The sequence below is a fragment of the Xenopus tropicalis genome, chromosome 5 (assembly GCF_000004195.4).
Source record: "Xenopus tropicalis strain Nigerian chromosome 5, UCB_Xtro_10.0, whole genome shotgun sequence".
NCBI lineage: Eukaryota > Metazoa > Chordata > Amphibia > Anura > Pipidae > Xenopus > Xenopus tropicalis.
The window spans coordinates 40,645,542-40,668,184 of NC_030681.2; the positions used below are offsets into that span (position 1 = coordinate 40,645,542).

The window sequence follows — 22,643 nt, forward strand, 5'->3', positions numbered from 1 at the left end:
ATGTACTGTAGTAGGTCTGGTGGGTGAGCACAGTGGTGCACAGGCAGCAAAGCTATACTGTGACAAAGAACTGAGACATGGCACAGCGATGTGCATTGGCAGCATAATCAGCTGGGGCAAGGGGGCCCTGAGAAGTAGTTTGGCTGAATGCCCTGTGATAAGAAACATAGACCCCCAAAGGAAAATCACTGTAAGTCGGAAACCTTATCTTAACTACCTCTCCCAGGACACTCCAACACATGTTTAATGGTTAGCAGTAAGATGAAATGTAAAACATTCTTTCTGTATGTTAGGTTACAGCAAGATGACTAATGTAGTGCGATCAGAGATGTTTTTCCTTGGACAGTTGTTTGGTGTCTGTAACCAAACTTGGAACACCTACATTGAGACCCAGGAGAAAGGTTTTAAAAGGCTTAGTTCCACTTTAAATCCATGGGTGTTATTGTGAATCTACTTGTTCGGGCACTCCTTTAAAAACATGCGCATTCTATGTTTTTATTTTATTTCTGTTGCTTTGTTTTCTTTGGCAAAAGTTGTTTTTATACCTACTAAATACTTTCTTTTCTGGTAGCACAACTCTGTTTATTTTCTAGGGTTTGTATATTTACAAGCTGCCGGGTTCTCTTAGAGAAGCACCTGTGGACTTCTGTAGTATCTCTTTGCCACACCTTGTCCTCCTCCCTTCTTCTCTTTAGCACTTGTTACAGCACATGACACTATTAGGTGCAAAGGGGTAATGCTGATCTTAGAATGTTGAAAAACAGCATTAACTATTTATCACACTGTCAATCTATCTTCCTATACATCTCATCTTATACAACCAACGGATATCTCAATTTGCAAGCCTTTTCAAATCCTGTACTAAGTAGAGAAAACAATATGATTGATTACTCCATAGAGATAAAAGGCAGCAATCAATAACTGGCAAGGTGTGTTGTTACCAGGTGGAGAAATAAGGAGAAGGTGAGACAGAGATATGGATAAATGAGGTTGGGAGGGAAGGAAGGAGAAAAAACTAATGTACAGTATAAGTGAGAAAGGAAGGTGAAAAAAGGGAAGGTACTTGGGTATACGAAATACTATAGCACAGGTTATCAAATTTTAAGCATTATTAGTTAAGACCCTCAAGGTGCATCTTATTTGAATATTGAGTTGCTTAGTTGAATGAATTGTGGCTTTTTTGAAACATAAAGACAATAGGCTATTGGGTAATAATCAACTGATTGTAGATATGCGCTCACCTACCATAGGAATTCAAGCTCATATTACAAACTGAGGTGGAGCAAAGTCAACATCAGCTTTAGAAAAAAAAGGTCTTTTCAGCGAGGTATGCACCAGAAACAGCAGGATTTGGGAGGAAGATCACAACCTGTGCTTTTCCTCAGCCTTGAGGGAAGAAGAGGGAATAGACCAATATATCTAAATCACCAGATCTGCAGTAATTGACATGGCAGCCACAACTCCTAATGCCCCAGTATATGAAGATACATCTTCTTTGCCATCTGGTTTCAGAGTTTTGGCAACATTTCCTGATGTGCTGATGATACCAGATTTAGTAAGTATCTGCCTTTCTTGTGCTTTAAGTTTTATATTACAGATAATTTCAGAATATGCAGCTTATCTGGTGAATTGTTTGATAAGTGCTATTAATGATGAGTTGAACGCATGCCTATATCATAACATTCTGGAAGTAATTTACGGTAAAATGTGATTTTCTTGCTGACAATACTTTGTATCAAATAATATTCTGCCATAGGCAGATCAATACTTTGACAAAAGAACCACTGCAGCAAATTCAATATCAGATCAAGAGGTCACTATGTATTGGTTCCAGTAGGTAATAAGGTGTGATAAATACAGTAACTGACACGTGCATAGGCACAATACTAATGAAAATCATTATATGGCAGTATATCACAGCTAACAGTTAGGTTTTTCAGACCTTTCAATTAAAGTGACGATGATCACAGTAAAAAAAAAAGTCAAGGCAAGACCAAGTCATGGACAATTTTATAGGTAGAACCTAAAATCTCAGATATCCGAGATATCTCAAATATTTAGCCTGTTACCAGTATTATATTTATATATTCTATACATTCTTTATATACATAATTGTTAATGGCACTTGTTCATTTATCTAAGAGACTGAGTTATATTTAATGGTTTTTAATAATTTTGATGGTCCCATTTTACATTATTAATATTAATAAGCAACAATTTTAGTTTAGTTACTGTGAACTGACTTGTTGACAGTTATTCTTTAGAAAGATTTATTTTTTGGCAACTTTTTTACTTAAACCTTTTAGAATATAGCTGTTTTACTAGTGACTTGCAGGTAGCTGTTGTGGTTTCGAAATAACTGTCCTATGGGCAAGATAGTCTTAGGAAACAAAGGAAGCATGATTTTTTTTTTTTTTTAAAAAAGAGATTTTTTTATTGGTTTATTACATTACACAAAATCAATCCTGCCACAGGATGATGTTGTTGACGATGTGGTTGGTAATAACTAAACACTACAATGTTCGGAACAAAATCCTAGAGCGCTTTTTGGGGATTGGGAAAACTAAATATTTCTCTAAAATACTCCAAAGCACAGCAAGCCAGAAGTTTTAAATTGATAGGCTACACTGAAGTAAATGAATGTCATGTGCTCCACCTGCCCCCATCTCCCATACTGGTCTCAAAGTACACACATCCTATATAATTTGACTGGAGTAAATTAGAGTAAATTGTGTAGATTAGGAAGGGATAAAGATTATCAGTGCCTTAATCCCATTATTACATCATCATCCAAGATCAGAATCTTCTCCCTCCATTTTAATTAAAAATGCAAGTCCAATACTATAGCTGAAGTAGAAATGGGTGCCACCTCTCAATAGCTATAATGTTTCCTCTAAGCTGTGCCCTCCACTGCACCACAAATTCTGAAGGGCACAGGAAAGTTTGCAGGAGAGCACACAATTCCATACTTGCCCTTACAAATGAAATACTTTGAACACCATGTTTTTAATGAGAACATGGTCTATAAGGAATTGTATCCAATTTCTATAGGTAGTCTGCAAGCAGTACAGCTAGATTTGCCCTCCTAATACTGTCCCCTTGTGAGCTTCTTTTCCTTGACACAGCACTGTCTCTTATTAAGGCAAATAGCTAGAGGAAAACAGGACTCTATAGAAAATTGAGACCAAATTGATTCCTAAATCCTTGCATAGTGTATTGTGAAGCATTTCACCAAATCTCAGCAAAATGTACTTTTGACCAAAAATGTGCATATTATTTATAGAGGCAATATCAGAAATGTAACATACAACATTAGAGTTGTATAATAATAATAAAAAAATATGTTCTTCCAGCTAAAATGTATACTGGTTTCTTGGCAGATGCCTCCAGTTGACAACCCATCAGCTGTTGTTAAACCATAATAATTTGTAGTCAAATTATTCCATGTAAAATACCTACATGACAAATAATATTTCTATAAATGTCTGTACATAATAGCCTTTGTATTGCTTATCTGTGGCATCAGCAGTAGACAATAACATTTCAGTGGCAGTAGTTTAGTCCCTGACCTACACGTTATTCAACTTTCTAACAGTAATGAAGTAAGCATGTGAATCTGCGACGTGCCAGGGCATGGCTTATAATCTAATGAGGTACTGGGTCACTTTACAATAAGACACTGAGGATGAATGGTAATATATGGTATTATTAGTATAGGTGTTAGGTCAGCAAACAATAGCGATTGATTCTTTAAAAGGGAACCTGGTCAACCCTGCATTACCTAATTGTTGCAGGGCTGCAAACTCTACTTTAAGGCATACTTTAACATATTATCAAGGTTAAGGCATGCTGGGAGCTATAGTCCAGCAATATCAGAATTGTATCATTAATGTAATAGAGCTTTTCCCCAACTATCCAGACACAAAAGCTGCATTAAAATGCAAATCAACCCTTCAATGAAAATCCCACCTGCTCTGTGTAAATCTGGCTCGGTGTTCTTTGTTTCTCCAATTAGAGTTGGAATAATAAAGCTCATTTTTCACAGAACGGAATGAATATGTCTGTTTATCCCTGTGTTTTATTACAGTGTAATATAATGATGCCAAAATAACACAATAATCGCTGGGTTTATGATAACAGCAAGATACGGCTGGTCATCAGCATTCCCATTGGTGAATGCTCTGAGATTTGTCAGTAGAATTCTCATTGGTGAACTGGAAAAAATATATTTGTTTGTTTTTCTAAGTAAACTCCAGTAGAGAACTGGGGGGGGGGGGCAGTGGGGCAGCATACTAATAGGGTTAAGACTCTGTTTAAAGAAACACAGCACAATCAAACGAGCCACGTGCTTTATGGCAGGTGACCCAATGTACGCATAAAGGGGCCCCAAAAAGCTAGGGGGATAAAGAAGCACCAGAAGCAGGGTACTGTGGTGGGTTGATGGGAATTGTAGTTTGAGTAAGGAAGGTAGGAAAGTGATGAGTATAAAGAATGAGAGGAAGTGAGGTCATTACCTTATGAAGGGTAGACATTCAGGCACCTTCCTGAGGGCATTCAGGCACCTTCCCACCCCTTAAAGCAAGGGGGCAGGAAAAGTGCGTCAGTATTTGATTTTTATATCACGGCTAATAGCCGGGTGGGGCTGCCCTAGTGTGTAATTAAAAGGAGGGTGGGGGATGATCAAGGTGCAGGTGTTTTTGGTATTTGCAGGTCTGGGGCTAGGCTTTGGAAGCAATGGGGCACAGTAGGCAGAGGAGTAGAAGTTTTGTTCAAATCTTTAATGTATTGAGAATCCTTGCTGCTTCATTTATACCTGACACTTTGTTTCTATATGATCATCAGAAAAGCCATTCAACATTTGTTCAGCTCTAAACACCTACATTTCTACATCTGCAATATCTTAATCTCAGTAAGTTAGATAACAGTAAGATGAGGATGTTGTAGGACTGGCTGGGAAAATTCTCTTGTTTATTTTTTAAAATTAAGTTTAAAATAGAGGCATCCATACAAGTCCAGCTTTTCTCCCTGTAGCATGCTATACTGGTAGTTCAAGGTAAGGAACCTGTTACCAACAATGAGCCTTCTGGGAAACGCCTGTTTCACATTTAGACCTAATCTGAGGAACACCCATACTCATATCAATATAGTTACACAACAAACTGGGCTTGTTGTTGGTTCAGTTCATGGACAGATCTGACAAAAACTCCAGCTCTGTGAGTTATCCCATGTAACAACTTCTGTCATCACAATAAAGTCAATTTATTTCTGCCTTAAAGTACTCCAGTGCCATTTTACTATCTTCGGGATCTTTTTACAAGCAGTACTGCTTGTTACAAGATACCAACCTTTTTAGTATTAACTTATTTTATGAGCTAGAATGTTTTGCTTCAGTGAGGATAACAATTATTTAAAACCTTTCTCCCTGCATGTTGTTTGCTTGGGGGAGCAAGCATCAGGAAAGCTGCTGAAAGGCAATGGTACTACCACTCCACAGGGCAGAATTGCTTGTGACAGAACACAGCAGTTAAACATACTGTATAGCAAATTGTTGGTTAATGAGCCCCATTGTCTCCTCATCTAATTTCTGTGCAAGTCAGTTATTACAATAATTGCTCAATCCCCTTAAAAAGGACTTTGTTCTTAAAGGGTGATTGCACGTGGAGACATTTGTCGCCCCCGAAGGAAACTACAAGCGACTTTGAGAACAAAGTGCCACGATTCACTTTATTGCCAGTGGGAAAGCATTTCAGGAAGATTAGTAACAAGCAGTAACCCAGATTTAACCAGGGGCAGGTAATTTCCCCATGTACATAAGCCTAAATGCCAGGGCATTCCCATACTTGCCACATATCTATTTAGTAGCATGTATATGGAGTTTTATGGAATGTTTCTGTATCTGTGTCACTGTTATGTATAATATAGGACAGTTTTAACCATAGCTCATTTGCCAAATGTTTATTTCTTCCTCTTGGGTGTGCATTGGAATGTTTATTACTATTTTATGATCACAATTATCCCTCTTGGTTAATTTGCTTTCTTCATTCTTTGTTAACATCCTGTAATACCTTAGGCCAGTACCACATGAGGTGGATTTTCAGCCTGTGGATAAAAGCAGGCCGTTAATCCATCTCTACACTCAAAACAGCTTTTGGTAGTGTCTGCACCCTGGAGCCATTATGTGGGCCCGGACACAGACACACACAGCGGAATCTTGCGCAAAACTCCTTATGCAAGTGGTTTTATACCAAACCTCTGTGTTCCTGCACCCTGGCCAACAGGTGCAGGAACAACCAAAAGCTTTTTTGAGTGTAGGGACAGATTCTCACCCTGTGTTTATCTGCAGCCAAGAGTCTGCCTTGTGTGGCATTAGCCTTAAGATCCCAGAGTTAACTTTTGAGAAATTAAAGGAAAACTATACCCCCAGAATGAATACTTAACCAACAGATAGTTTATATTATGTTAAGTGACCCATTAACGAGTCTCGGCAAACTAGAATATACATAATCAATAAATATTGCCCTTTTACACCCTTTCCTTTGATTTACCATTTTTAGATGGGCTGTATGCTCCCTTAGAGATCACCTGACAGGAAATAATAACTCTAACTGTAATAGGAAGAAATATGGAAGCAAAAGGCAGAACTCTGTCTATTAATTGGCTGATGTGGCCTAGCATGTATGTGTGCCTGGGCTTCTTTGTGTGCACTGTGAATCCTATGATCACAGGAGGCGGCCCTTAATTTTTAAAATTTTCTATTTAGGAGTACCAATGGCCCATACTACTAATAAAGTATATTTTTATGAAAATGGTTTATTTAGATGAAGCAGGGTCGGAACTAGGGGTAGGCAGAAGAGGCAGCTGCCTAGGGCGTAATGATTGAGGGGCGCCAGGCAGAAGCCTCTCCTGCCTACCCCTAGTGCTACTTTGTCATTGCCTCCGCCGCTTGTCATTAGCGGCGGAGGCAATGACCGATCTAATCGCCCCCCCCCCCTGCACCTCCTCCTGTGCTTTGGCACGCATGCGCCGTTCGGGGAGGTGGGCGGAGTTGGCCGACCGGGTTGCCTAGGGCGCCCGGTCGGCTTGGCCCGCCCCTGCTTACATTCCAGCAAGATGTGGGCGTGCTTAGGGCACATCACCTATGTGCCACTCGTCCTATATGGAGAACAGCAGGGTGCAGGAAGCACTACATACAGAAATAAGTGCAATTTTTTTTAGCTACAAAGAGTTGTAAAAAAACGTTGTACATTTGATCATTAGCAACTCCTTGGGGCACATTTACTAACCCACGAACGGGCCGAATGCGTCCGATTGCGTTTTTTTCGTAATGATCGGTATTTTGCGATTTTTCGGAAAATTGTCGCAACTTTTTCGTAGCCATTCTGAAACTTGCGCAAAATCTGGCGATTTTTGTCGTAGCGTTAAAACTTGCGCGAAAAGTCGCGCCTTTTAAGTTTTAACGCTACGAAAAAATCGCCAGATTTTGCGCAACTTTCAGAATGGCTACGAAAAAGGCGCGTTTTTTCGCGCAAGTCGTAATGGCTACGAAAAACTCGCGTTTTTTCGCGCATGGGTAACGAAAAAGTTGCGACAATTTCCGAAAAGTCGTAAAGGCGCTGAAAAAATCGCAAAAAATACGAAAAAGTCGCAAAATGTTCGTTTTCCAATCGGAATTTTTCCAATTCGGATTCGGATTCGTGGGTTAGTAAATGTGCCCCCTAGGGTAACTCCTAGGCTACATTAGCCCACTCAATTTTGATTAGTGTACTTTTTTGGCTACGAGATAGAGGTCCAGGTTGCCATTTTTTTATGGGGAAGTGTACCTTCATACAGAGATTCTTTTGCAGTCCTAGCTCATCAGTACAGGCCTATCATGCAGATGCATTCTGATTATCCAATGATAATTATGCCCGCTCGCTCTTTGTTACTCATCTTGCTGATATCTAACATATTGAGATGTTCACTGTGCAGTGTTGCTTTAAACAACCACATCTATGGTTGCTGGACTATAGCTCCCATCATGCTTTAATCCTGTACTTTAGACTGTTCTACCTTAATGTGGACTACATACGTGTAAGTTTATTCCATCACAGTGGTGTAACTATAGCGGAAGCAGACCCCACTAGTGATGAGCGAATTTTTTCACTAGGCATGGATTTGCAGCGAATTTCCACATTTCGCCATTGGCAAATTGTTTGGCAAAACCTCAGAAAAAATTCATTGTGTGTCAAAAAAGTTGCGGCCTTATCAAATTGGGTGTGACCGCGTCAAAATGGGTGCAACCATTTTTAAGCAACTGCGCCTATTGTGACGCAGGCGACAAACAGGTTTTGCAGATTTTCTGCCGTTTCACTAATTTTCTGGTTGTTTGGCAAATTTGTAATGGGACAGATTTGCTCATAACTAGACTCCGCAGTTGTGAGGGACCTGGGGGACAGGGGGCCTGGACTGCTATAAAGTAGTCCCAGCCGATCTCTTACCCCCCCACTCGATGCAAGCAGCTGGAGCAGGGGATAAAAGCAGGAGGCAGCTGTGCGTGCTGGGCCCCTCTGAAGATTTTTTTGGGGGAGGCAGTGCTCTTGTCACACCACTTGCTCCAACATACTCTTAAGGGTTAAAGCACACAGAAAAGTGTTGTCAGGGCTGGTTTCTTAAAGCAACAGCACTTGATAAAACGCTTCTCCAACTCTCCAGGTTCAATGAAAATCCCACCTGGCTCTCTGTTCCTTGGTCATGTATTGCTAGAGGCAATAAACATATTTAATCTAGTCTTAACCACCTCAGCTGTACTATATCTGTATTTAGGCTGTTTTATTGCACTGTAATTTTGTCAGGCAAAAATAGCTTCATCATCTCCCATAAAGTCTATTAACTTCTTGTTTTCAAAAAGGATCCCAGACACCGTACAGCAGAGCCACGGATCTCTGAGGTGACTGCAGGGAGTTGCATTTGTTATAATACAGCAGCAGTAGACACATTGGCTATAACCTGCTGTCTTAGTAAAATGCAAAACCACAAAAATGTGTTTGTAATTCCAACAAAAAGTTAGGGTGCTTGCAAATAAGAACTGACAAAGCAGCACTCAGCCAGCATTGTTCCCTTCCATTGTATTCAGTCTGGGTGTGTTTCCTTTCTATCATGTTAGGTTTTACTGCTGGTATTTTTACAGACCCAAAGTGGAATGACAGGTTTTGCTCCAGGTATAATGCCATTAAGGAAGCATATTTACAGAGGGACATGCTGGCTTGTGAGCATATACAGTAATTTGAAATGGCATGTGTGAATACATATTTTAGTTTGCATGCTTGTAGTCTCAACACTTAGGAATTATCAGCTGGACAAAAGGTAAAGTACAAACACTGATATTAGTGTACACTAGATGAATACTTTAGCCAACACTTTATAAAGCAGACAATTAGGCATTTCCAGTTTTTAGCTGCTGTTGAGTTATGATTGGCTGCCTCAAGGAGATAGACACCTATTATATAAGGCTATGTCATTGTACTCCTCATATCTCATTATTCATTATTCTGACCTTAGAAGAGATATAAAACGTGCCCCAAGTGCTTCAGTTTAGATGCCTTTACATGTATCCCATACTTAATTGCAAACTGCATTGGTCATATAAGTTCTGTATCGAATCCAGAGTACCTGGGGGCTGGGCTCACGAGGTATGCAATTCAAGGGTCCACCACCCAGCCACCACTGCTCCCCGATTCCACTCTGCCCTCAGCCACCGCTGTGCTGCGTGCATACATCCATCTTTAATTTTTAACAACAAAGCAGAGCAGGGAGCGGTGGTGGCTGGGGCGGCTGGCTTGCAGGCAGGTTGCACGGCTCAACAAGATTAGGGCCCACTGGGATTTTTCCCGGTATCCCAGTTCAACCCTGACTATTATGCTAGCATTGCCTGGCCGTATGACAGGTATGAGATCCCTTATCCAGAAAGATCTAAATTATGGAACATCCACCTCCCATGGAGAATTTAATTCTTTTAAAATTGATTTCATTTTTCTCAGTAAAAATAAGATAATACCATTTACTTTATCCCAACTTAGATATAATAATAAAAAGATCCTTTATCCAGAAAACCTAAGGTCCTGAGCATTCTAAATAAACAATGCAATTGTTTTTTTTTTAAATGTTTAAATGATTTTTTTATAGACAAAGTATGAAGATACAAATTACGGATAGATCCTTTATCCAGAAAACCTAAGGTCCTGAGCATCCTAAAGGCATTATATTTAATGGAAGTTGGCCATAAATAGCACACAGACCCCTCACACCTCCTGCCATATGTGTAACAAACATCGTGCAAATACAGTACAAATGTAAAAGCTCATATAATTAAAATGAAAGGCAGAGACCACTACACACATAGTAGTTTAAGTGAATAATATACACATGCACGTCTATATATACACATATATGGAATGAGTTAGTTCTATAAATTCCTAGAATTCCTAGAATCAGGAATAAGGAAGGATAAGGATAAAGTACGTCCATAGCTGGACCCCAAGCATGTGTTCCTACTGCACCCCTGTATCCCAAGAAGAGCACAATAAAACAGTAATGTAGCAATAGGCATGCCGGGAACTATCTCACCACATAATCCAATGCAGGCATCACAGGAGACAATAAATACAATAGGGCTTATTTAACAGTGAAGAAACAGGGTGCAAAAACAGGTACAGGCCGCCATGTTCTCATACTTTGCACCCTTTGCGGCTGTAATCTCCTGGGGGCACAGATCTTTGTGCTACAAAATAGGGCGGAATCAGGGACAGAGTGCAGAAACCCCCCCCCCAAGACGCAAGTCCTGGGTATATGAGGAGTGCAGTTTCATACCCCTTAGTGTTAGTGCTGTACAGCAGAACAGTAAATTAATACAACAAACAGGGGTTCATGACAAATACAAATAAATTCAAATTACAGTTGCATTAAGGATTTCACAGAGTTAAGTGTCAAAGAGACAAAAGGATGGAGGTCCCTGCCCCCTAGAGCTTACATTCTAAATGACTGTGTATACAGTGTCATAGCCTTGCCGTCCACTTTGCACACTTACCCGCACATTTACCCACACACATACCCATAGTCTGCTGTACTAACTTTTTTTGTGTTTTTGACTCCTTACAGGTTTTTGGAAGTCTTGTATGGATTTTGGTGGCTTCTTCAAGAGTGCCATTTCCCATTGTACAAGGATGGGTTATGTATGTCTCCGTATCCCTTTTTTTCTTCAGTGTGCTCCTCATGCTGCTGTATTGCGCTCGTGCACATGGAGGAAAGTCATCCTGGACAGCAGTTGTGAGTAACTTTATTTATAAAACGTTTGCTGCACCTAGTTTTCTGTTGTATGCCACTGAAGGACAATATGCCCTATGTGTAATGGCCCTTAAGGCTTGCTGAGCTCTAAGGATTCTTGCTCCTGGGTGCTCCAATGTTACCCTGCCCTGTAGAGTGTATATGTTTATATTTTTCTTTAAAACTGCTAGTCACATTCACATCAAGGGATAGTGAACCATTCCAAGTTTTTACAGTTGTGCCCATCACTAATCCCACCTTATAAAAGTGCCCCTATACAAAGTGGCACATTCCTGTTGAATCCAGGAAGATATTACTATCTTCTAAAAATGATGGAAAAGCACAAAAGATACTGACAGCAAGGGAGACGTACTGCACCATGGGAAGGCATAGGTACAAAAAGATGCGTAGGAGTCAAAAGCCAATGCACAACCCCAACATGGGATGTAACAATGAATGCTAAGTTTGCCCAGGTAGAGTAAACCATAGCAGCCAATCAGCAGTTAGCATTACTGGTCACCTGTTTAAAAGAAAACATCTTATTGGTTGCTAAGGGTTAGTGAACAGGGACAAACTTTGTGGCTTTTATTACATATAGGGGTTACTGTTCGGAGAATGACCCCCAAGCACAAAGTAAAAACTTGCCCCGCCCTTTTTTTTTTTTATACCAACCTTTCCTCTTTTTGGCAAATGCTTGATCGGTTCTGATCTCCTTATTATGTGTATGTGTGTATATATTCTTTTTTCTTCTTCTTGTCTTTGACCTATAAATGATATATGGGTGTTCTTTCTCAACCAACCATTTGTTTTGATTGCCATTACCCATGCCTAAATACTGTTCTTTAATTTAGGATGCTTTTTATCACTGCGTTGCTGCTTACTTCTACTTGAGTGCCTCTGTCCTAGAAAGCTACAGCACCATTGCACTGAGTAATGTGACCATATATCAGCTTTATCAAGAGAATATTGCAGCTGTGGTATGTATAGGAAATCAATTCAGTGGCCTGCAAGACATTTAATATTTTGAAGCCTGTATATATGACTATTGATATTATACTGCATGCCTGAGATGAGTAAATAGGAGTAGGCATCTTTACTTGTCACCACAATTAGTCTTATACATATGTTCTAAAATTATATAATTAAATTATATCATTATTTCTTATCTGTTATACATCTCACCATCTTGAAACTTGAACTACTTTTTGGCTACAACCAGTAGGTGGCCCCTGGCCCATGCAAACTTAACTTCCCATTCTTTGTTCCCATTCTAAAAGCAGTAACCCTGTCTTGACTCTTAAGACCTATCCACATCATAGAGGTAATTTACAAAGCAGAATCCAGTGACTGCATGTGTTAGTAAGTGCTCTATCAAATGAGCAGTTGGGCAGGGGGAGGCACATTGGTGTACCCCATCCCACCCCCACCCATTCCCTACCTTACACATCACTGAGACGAGCAACTTAGGGTGCGGCAAGAGTCACAGGCCCCAATGGAGCCCTGTCCTTACCCATTGCCCTTAGTGCGCTTGTGCCACCGGGGATCGGTAAATGACCCCTCGTGTGTTTTAAATCGTTGCACAAACCAAGAAAAAACCTTTAGAAAAAAGTTGAAACGGATGAAAAATGACGCCCACCTAGCTTGTCTTGCATTTAATCGTTCCACAGATTCAATATTTATTTATTTCACATGCTTAGCTCACTCACTTTCTCAAAAATCCACTTAATTGCCAGCAACTACCTGTTACTAATATCATTTGCTAAATTTCCTAATAAAGATGGGTGAATGTACCTGTAACAGAGTGTCATTGTCACAAAACTGCTCGAGCTTCAGTTTCAGAAGCATCTACCTCAACAAGAAAAGGAATAGCAGAATCCGGGTTGCGAAAAACCGGAGCAGAGGTTAATGCCGCTTAAAGGCCCTCACAGCTTCATCAGGCCACATACTCAGATCTGCTCCTTATTTGAAAAGAGCAGTGATCGGGGCCACCAAGGCGGAAAAACCTTTGATAAATTGTCATTAATAACTAGCAAACCCCAAAAATCATCAATCAAAATATATCAAAATATTGTCCAAATATTCTACCATGTAGCGTCCCAGAAGATCATGAAAAATATAATAAGCAAATTCTTGGAAGACAGCTGGAGCATTACAAAGCCCATCAGAAGGTATTCATAGTGCCCATCACAAGTATTAAAAGCTGTCTTCCATTCATCCCCTTCCCTGATCCAGATTAAATTATATGTCCCTTTGAGGTCAAGTTTAGTGAAAATCCAGGCCTGAATCCAGCAATTGAGTTTTGGGACTATCTAAAGGCAATTGCACACTCAAAGTAGGCCAGCGCCAATGTGAATTCAGTGTAGCAGATGCAGAACCAGCAGTATGTATTTAATATATGTTAACTCCAACACCAATGTCCACACAGCACAGCATGTAATGGAAAGAGGATTTATTTAGAAATCACATAACAATTGAGTATTAAAGGCATTATAGGCCACCCCTTTTCAGGGCAGTCATGCAAGCAGACAAATATAACGTAGAAACAAAATGTATCATATGTGGGTGTGATGTACTGTACAGGTTGTCATGGGAACCAGAGTACTGTAAGCAAAGAAATACACCTGGAAATCTTTCAACTATTTTGGCCCCTGTTTGGTATGTGGATCACGTCATCGAGGGTGCAGAAATGAATCTCATTTAGTAGCATTCCAACTCTGGGCACAGTCGAGACATTTACAGTATGTATAAAAGTTTAGTCTAATATGGTTACACTAAGCCACAGATTATTGCCTACTAGCCCCTCTACTGGAATCATTTTAGGCTTATCCTCTATAAATAGAAGTATTTTAGATCTCAATATACCATGTTATAAATTCTATCCAATAACTCATTTTGCAAAGTAAGTAAATATTGATAGACCCTAAATGGTAGTGATTCCAGAGAGGGTCCAACACAGAAATTCTGCAGATACAGAAATTCTGATATTCCAACACAAAAGTATGTAAATACAATGGAAATCAGTCAGTGTCCAGGCCTACATGCAGAGGGGAATAGTGAATATGGGGTAAGTGAAGGCAAAGATTTTGCTGTGGATATGTCTGTGAAGGTTCTCATTCATTCTGGTTATGGTATCTATATTAGGGCAAATCAACTGGTTTGATCTGACTGGTTTTCTTAGTTCAGAATGACTTGTACAAAGAACTTTCTGGAGTTAAATACCCTGAAAAACCCTGAATTCTGTAAAAGTCGTTCTGAATTGAAAAGCCAGTTAGATGACTTATGAAATGTCTTCAACAGAAAAACAATACAGCAAGTCCAGTTGATTTGACATATTGACGAAAGCTCCTGTGTGGAGCTGAAACGTTGGAACTAATAAACCTCTGATGTAATCAACTTTCGTTTGATCCAGTGACTTCTATTAACAAATCCTGAGTGTGCCGTCATTTGAGCCTGTATACTGTTTTTTCGCACAGGCACCCAGGTATTATCTTTACCTTATGGTGTGCTGCTGACTAGCACTCTATCTATATATATATATATATATATAATATATATACATATACTGTGGATACAGATTCAGAGACAGCACAGATGACTAAAAAGACAAACAGGATAAGTACAAAATAACGTGCCACATTGGGTCTCAGCATAAGTGATTATCCCAACTGGCCTTTCAGTTGCCTTTCCAGCATTCTGAGCTTTTACCAACTGAATTGCCTGGGGAGATGGATGAAGAGAATGGCAGGGCTAATAGCTGGGAAGGAGAGCAGACAGTAGATGTATAGACTGGAGGTGCATGGATAAAAATAGAAGGTTTGAGAGTATAGAAGTATAGAGGGAAGAGGATTTCATTTGGGAAGGATGAACAGGCACAATGCCTCTGCCCTTCTGGCAGCTCAGTGGTGTGTCTCAGTGGTGGAACCTACACAAAGTTTCTTTTCTACGTGTTTTTGCCAGAAAAAGTCTTTGGTTTTATAGTGCCCCACTCTACCTTAGATTACAGAGCAGGGTCGGACTGGGGGGTGAAGGGCCCACTGGGGCTCCCGCCCCACGGGCCCTGCAGGCGCCGCCCCCCCTCACAGGGCCCCCCACCCGACATCCTCCCCCGAGCGCATACATTTAACATGTCAGGGGAGGAGCGTTCGGGCAGGGGGAGCGCAGGCAAGGGTCGGGTCTGGACCGGTGTCCCGGCAGCCCAGTCCAACCCTGTTTCAGAGCAGGTCTCAACAGGGTTATGGCAAAAAGGAGTAAAAAAAGTAAGAAAAAAATATAAAAGTAGGAGGAAATGAAAATAAAAAACAAAACAGACAAGGATATTATGGTCTAGTATTTTTTATACAGTTTCTACTCCTACAGTAAAAACCCCTCCTTTTACGCCCCTTCAGTTGCAGGTAGGAATAGCACTGCGCTGGACCTTCTCTAACACCTTTGTGTCATGTTCTCTTTCAGGTGTTTGCCTATCTTGCCACACTTTCCTATACAATTCATGCTATTTTCTCACTGATACGGTGGAAAGGATCATCCTAATACTGAAACATGTGGTAACGATTCGGAGTCGCACAATCTACTTGAAATAAAAACTAAACTACAATATGGACTGGCAGAGACACTAGCAAAATACTTGTCCCATGTGTACGTACTATGTTAGGAATATATTCGGATTTAGCATCAGATTGCACAGATAGTTACACGCCCGAGCCCCTGCGCCGATCAAAGTGAACACATCACTAAAGATACATCTACCAATGTCTTCCCTTCAGTTACAAATGTTTGTGTTTTTATTTGTGTTTTATAGGTATTTTTTCCTGTAACAGTTTGAGCAAATGTATTTAATGTTAATGTGTGTTTACAGTTTACAGAATGTGATTTAATCTCTTATTTGAATTGTAAATATGCAGCCAAAAATTAGTCACATACAAATCAATTTTAGAGAACAAATAATAAAATAAATGTAATTTTCACTTAAAGAAATACTGTCCTGGGAAAACAAGATTTTTTTTTACAAAATACATCAGTTAATAGAGCTTCTCCAGCAGAATCCTGAATTGAAATCCATTTTTAAAAGCATATATATCATATTTAATTTTGAGATTTCACGTGGGGCTAGCCATATTGTTCATTTCCCAGGGTGCCACAGCAATGTGACCTGTGCTCTGGTAAACTTCAGTCACACTTTACTGCTGAGTTGCAAGTTGGAGTGATATCACCCCACTCCCAGCACCTGATCAGAAGAACAATGGGAAGGGAGCAAGATAGCAGCTCCCAGTAGATATCAGAATAGCACTCAATAGTAAGGAATCCAAGTCCAGCTTAGAACTCCTCCAGTTACATGGGAGCAGGAGAAACAATATGTTACCTGAAAGCAGTTCTAATGTGTAGCGCTGGGGGTATTTATCTTATGTTTAGATTTTTTCAGATGTTTTGTTTTTCTGGCACCAGTGCCAGACTGGCCCATTAGGATACCAGTAAAGTTTCACAAGGCACAGCTGTCAGAGGTAAAGTAAATCATAACAAGAGGAATGCAGGCTGTCAGGGGAGGACTGCATCAATTCACAGACATGGTCCTTATCCTACAGCAAAATCAAACCTGCCCAATTGATATATCCCCAATGTTCAGGTAAATATCAGGCCAAGTTGACCGGTGTGGCAGGACTGTGAGACGGCATCATACACTGGCTAATTAACTTCCGACTTGCCACGGAAAGGACCGTGTTGACGGCTTTTATTGGCCCATATATGACTGCCTCTCTTGCTGGGAAAAAAGTGCTCGACTTATATCTCCCAGCTCCATCTGAATTATAGACTGAATCAGGTAAATCATTTGCTTGTTAGAACCAACATATCTTTTGGCCTATGGCCCACCTCTGTCCCCCAAAGTTATTTCTCATTCACTTGTGAATTAGCAGATCCCTTGGCAACTGTAGCAATATTATTATGAAATAAAAGGAAAGCAGACGGCCTTGCCATGGGACAGGTTCCTAGGGAGAACTGGTATCAGTCATACTGCACTCAGTTTAAAGGAGAAGGAAAGGCTAGTAAAGAGTTAATCTCAAGCTGCAGGCATACCTTCAGTTGTCTCAATAGTGCCCTTAAGTCTCCCCATATTTCACCTGTTCAGATGATCAGAAGCCAAACAGGAAGAAAAAATGCTTAGCTGTGAAAAGAAAGTTCCCATAATGCCTCCTGCACCGAGACTAACAGACCAAGTGAATATGCTCAGTTAGTTAGACCTTGGAGCCGATTCATTAAAACGCGAGCTCGAATCCCAAATGGGAAAAATTCGGATTGGATACGATAATTTCTGATAATCGGAAATATCACAAATATGCTTACAAAAAAATCGTATTTGACACGATAATATCGTATTGGCGATCCGAAAGTCACAAAATTTTCGTATCCGAATGATCGTAAAATGCAGGAAAACCTTTCCGACTTCTGTGCATGATTTTGGAAGCCTCCCATAGGAATCAATGGCACTCTGCTGCTCCAACCTGGCCCAAGGAAAGTCTCCCATAGGGCTCAATGGCACTCTGCAGCTCCAACCCGGCCCAAGGAAAATCTCCCATAGGGCTCAATGGCACTCTGCAGCTCCAACCCGGCCCAAGGAAAGTCTCCCATAGGGCTCAATGGCACTCTGCAGCTCCAACCTGACCCAAGGAAAGTCTCCCATAGGGCTCAATGGCACTCTGCAGCTCCAACCTGGCCCAAGGAAAGTCTCCCATAGGGCTCAATGGCACTCTGTAGCTCCAACCTGGCCCAAGGAAAGTCTCCCATAGGACTCAATGGCACTCTGCAGCTCCAACCTGGCCCAAGGAAAGTCTCCCATAGGGCTCAATGGCACTCTGCAGCTCCAACCCGGCCCAAGGAAAGTCTCCCATAGGACTCAATGGCACTCTGCAGCTCCAACCTGGCCCAAGGAAAGTCTCCCATAGGGCTCAATGGCACTCTGCAGCTCCAACCCGGCCCAAGGAAAGTCTCCCCCATAGGGCTCAATGGCACTCTGCAGCTCCAACCTGGCCCAAGGAAAGTCTCCCATAGGGCTCAATGGCACTCTGCAGCTCCAACCCGGCCCAAGGAAAGTCTCCCATAGGACTCAATGGCACTCTGCAGCTCCAACCCGGCCCAAGGAAAGTCTCCCCCATAGGGCTCAATGGCACTCTGCAGCTCCAACCCGGCCCAAGGAAAGTCTCCCATAGGACTCAATGGCACTCTGCAGCTCCAACCTGGCCCAAGGAAAGTCTCCCATAGGGCTCAATGGCACTCTGCAGCTCCAACCCGGCCCAAGGAAAGTCTCCCCCATAGGGCTCAATGGCACTCTGCAGCTCCAACCTGGCCCAAGGAAAGTCTCCCATAGGGCTCAATGGCACTCTGCAGCTCCAACCCGGCCCAAGGAAAGTCTCCCCCATAGGGCTCAATGGCACTCTGCAGCTCCAACCTGGCCCAAGGAAAGTCTCCCATAGGGCTCAATGGCACTCTGCAGCTCCAACCCGGCCCAAAGAAAGTCTCCCATAGGGCTCAATGGCACTCTGCAGCTCCAACCTGGCCCAAGGAAAGTCTCCCATAGGGCTCAATGGCACTCTGCAGCTCCAACCCGGCCCAAGGAAAGCCTCCCATAGGGCTCAATGGCACTCTGCAGCTCCAACCCGGCCCAAGGAAAGTCTCCCATAGGGCTCAATGGCACTCTGCAGCTCCAACCTGACCCAAGGAAAGTCTCCCATAGGGCTCAATGGCACTCTGCAGCTCCAACCCGGCCCAAGGAAAGTCTCCCATAGGGCTCAATGGCACTCTGCAGCTCCAACCTGGCCCAAGGAAAGTCACAATAACGAAGTTTGAATGAATGAAACTCGTTGCGACAATACGATTTTGTCACTTTTTTTTTACGCACAGTACGAAAAAGTTGTGCTAAATAACGAAAAAATCAGCGAAAATACGCAAGGTACGAAAAAGTCACATGAGTCAGCTTTCTGCTGATTGGCTCGGATCCACATTCCTAAGGGGGGGGAGTGAGTTCTTAGCATTCTTGAGGGAGGGGGAGCAGAGAGATGGGTGTCTGTGGCGCATGAATTACAGACAGAAGAAATCTTTTGACAGAGAAGTCAGTGCAGCGTTTCTGTGAGTGCTTATGGCTGTATTTACATAGACCTTTCTGATAAAGCTTTCTTAATTTTTACCTTTCCTTCTCCTTTAAGGGATAAAACTCAGTTTAATGTCTTTTTTTTGGTTTAAGTCTGTTAATAAAGATAATATATAACCTTTCCTATGAACTTTTGCTGTTATCTCAGTAGTTCTCCTAAATATTGAGTATCAGCATACAATATTCTGACTTGCCATTAAACACCCATAACATAAATGTGAACCATCTACTCTGCCTACAAACCCCACCCTTACATTTCACACCTTGTTCAGTCATTTCATGAATTTCAATAATTTTAAAGATTTTCAAATTCTTTATTCAAGGAGTTATAAGATGCAGGAAAACCATTGTGTATATATCCAGACTTCTGCCTCTAACATTATTGGCAGTAATTACATATGTCTTTCTCTTAGAAACCAATTTTGCCAGCCAGTGGTGCAACTTTCAATCTGCCACTATGCTATGCAAAAATGTTTATCATGACATCTGCAGGTCACACCCCACCATACGTGAGACCTGTAACTCCCCCATACCTTCCATGTCAACTCAATTGTGGACCCGAAAAAAGAGTCCACACCAGACCCACGTTTCACCTGGGCTTTACCATAATTGTGGGGTCTACTCCCCATCATTACACCTACTCCCCACCATAACACCAACATTTATCGTTTTGTTCCTTATCCAGGTATCCAAGACCAGGTTTGGTAGCATACTTTAGGCTACTCTCATGCTTTGGAAAACCCTGTTTCCACAATGATTCTCAAAACAAGCAATGCTCCTACAGCACTTTTATTTGTTTTTGTCATTGTCCTTTGATGGATATTTTCATAGATGCCACTGCCAATGAGAAACACGTATACTCCCCCTAGCTATCTAAAGTAGGAAAAACTACATCAATGTTTTAGTCCCTCCTCCTCTGCCAGGATTCCAAATGATGCAGAAAGAGAATAACTATTTTGCAGCCAGATTTCAGCATATAAAATGGTATTTATTCATACATTCTGAAGTGATAGGTATATTAGGGGTTTCTGGGTTGTGTGGGGTTCTTTAACACATTTTGATTCAGAAACTATAGCTTCCCTTTAATATCAAAAAATGTCAAATAATTCTTCTACATTAACTTATCATTTACAGTAAAGAATACATTACCCCTTATACAGCACAATAATGGGGTGGTACTCAGGAAAATGATGGTCTTTAAAAAAAGTGACATTTTTAAATGAAAAGCTAGTGTGAGGGACAAATGAACAAAGTAGCACCAAAACAAAATCAAATCAGAATGTATGGAACTTGGGGTTAGACTTTCTCACTCCAGTATCACTTTGCTAAAGCTTGGCATGCAACACCCAATGCCTACATTAAAATTGCTGAAACAAGTGTACAACATGTAGTTCCATTTGTTTCGCCTGCTTTAGGATATGTTGTTAATGAACTAATGCCCTTTTTATCAGATAGAAATAATGAAGGTTAATTAATTATTTACAGAAAATGGGTAATGCAATCTGCTCTGTAGTAGGCTAATGCTGTAGCCCGTAAATGAAATGTAATATAAGTACAAACACTAACAATACAAGCCCTGCCTGTGCACAGAATTGCTCACAGAATTTTGCAATTGCCTAGGCCAACTACCTGCAATCTGAGTGGAATTTAATTAGTAAGTAATTACACCATTTGCCTTCGGGGTCACTCTCCAATTTCCACACAGGGCTACTGCATCATTAGTTTACAAACCACTAAACTAGTGCAAGAGTAGAACATTGCTCTGGTGACACCAGGGTCCATTATAACAGAAGGCTGGCCAGTCCTGTATAGCAGAATAGAAATCACTGTTGCTCTTGGCCCATCTATCACACAGTCTGAACATTCTTTCTAAAGCTGGTGCCCCCTTTTAGGGCTTCTTTATGATCTTTATATTTGACTCAAAATGTGTACACCTGATTGTGGTAAATGTAGTTATATACTGCATGGTTCTGCTCTGGGACTTACCCAACTGCTGCCAATAGCCTCATTGTACCAGGCATTGTGTGCCTCTTCTGCTCTGGCCAATGCTCCAACCAAAGCATGCTGCAAATCATCCTTTGGGCCCAGCTTTCCACAGCACTACATACGCCTTCTGATCTCCACCACACTGCTGCTACTTCTTCTTCTAAGCACCAGTGCAATGTATGCTGTATGATTTCTATCTCCACTCACTGGCCACAAAACCTGATGCCATAATGAGGTCCATAAAAGTGAGGCAAGTAGGGCACTTAGGACAAGCTCCCAATGTAATGGCTTTTCCTGGTTCTTAGCCTTCTTAGTACCAATAACACAGTAGTATCCAGCGGGAATAAAAACCACAGAATGTCCCTGGGCCACCACGCCCTAATAATTAATCTCTCATTTCCGAATTTTTTAAAATTGCATTCCAGCATTCATTACTTCTTTACAAAGGCTTATCTAATAATGTTTGTGGTGATCACCGCAGGGGGCAAATATAATACTATTTTGCAGCCTCTGCTACTTCCAGCAAGACAACTCTTTTCATCAGCTGGGAACTTTCTGGGGACAATCATTTTGGTCTCAATAATGAATTTGGCCACAAATAGTTTTTAAAAGGTTCTTAAAGCACCTTTGCTCACAGATGGAGCAATAAATTGCTTCTCACATTTTACAAGAACAGTCAGGAAGTAGCTGAGGCCCTCACAGTTATTCTTCAAAGCTATTCTCTCAAGCCTAAAACTATCTGTCTTATGGTGGTGGTTCATGATTGGTGTACAAATCCTTCTGTTTTGTTAGGTGGAGCCTCTGAATGTTCTCATATCTACCACAAGCCCGACTCTCATTCCTACAATGAGGTACAACTATAATTTAGCAACTGCAACAGAGCTGGAAAAACTCTCTATAATTTAGGCTTATGGCCACAAAATAGGCAGGAACATTACTGGGTTAAACATACCCTTTAGCAAGTGTACATATAGGAGCTAGCCATCAATGTAGCTATTTCTTATTCACCAGGTCCTCTTACTTCCCCAAAGGCAGGGATCCCCAACCTTTTTTAACAGTAAGCCACATTCAAATGTAAAAAGAGTTGGAGAGCAACACGAGCATGACAAATGTTCCAGGGGTTACAAATAGTGGCTCTGATTGGCAGTAAACCTGGTTTTTATGCAACCAAAACTGCCCATAAGCCAGGAATTCAAAAATAAGCACCTGCGTTGAGGTAACTGGG

At 41.2% G+C, this 22,643-nt stretch overlaps 1 protein-coding gene across 1 annotated transcript; it reads left to right on the forward strand.

Moving 5' to 3' along the window:
- Window positions 1–1,333: 1,333 nt before the first annotated feature.
- mal (mal, T cell differentiation protein) lies at window positions 1,334–16,269 on the forward strand. The gene is given in 4 exon segments (NM_001006928.2): window positions 1,334–1,555; window positions 11,134–11,301; window positions 12,150–12,275; window positions 15,748–16,269. Coding segments are annotated over 4 exon segments (480 nt in total). The 5' UTR covers window positions 1,334–1,447; the 3' UTR covers window positions 15,826–16,269.
- The last annotated feature ends 6,374 nt before the right edge of the window (window positions 16,270–22,643 follow it).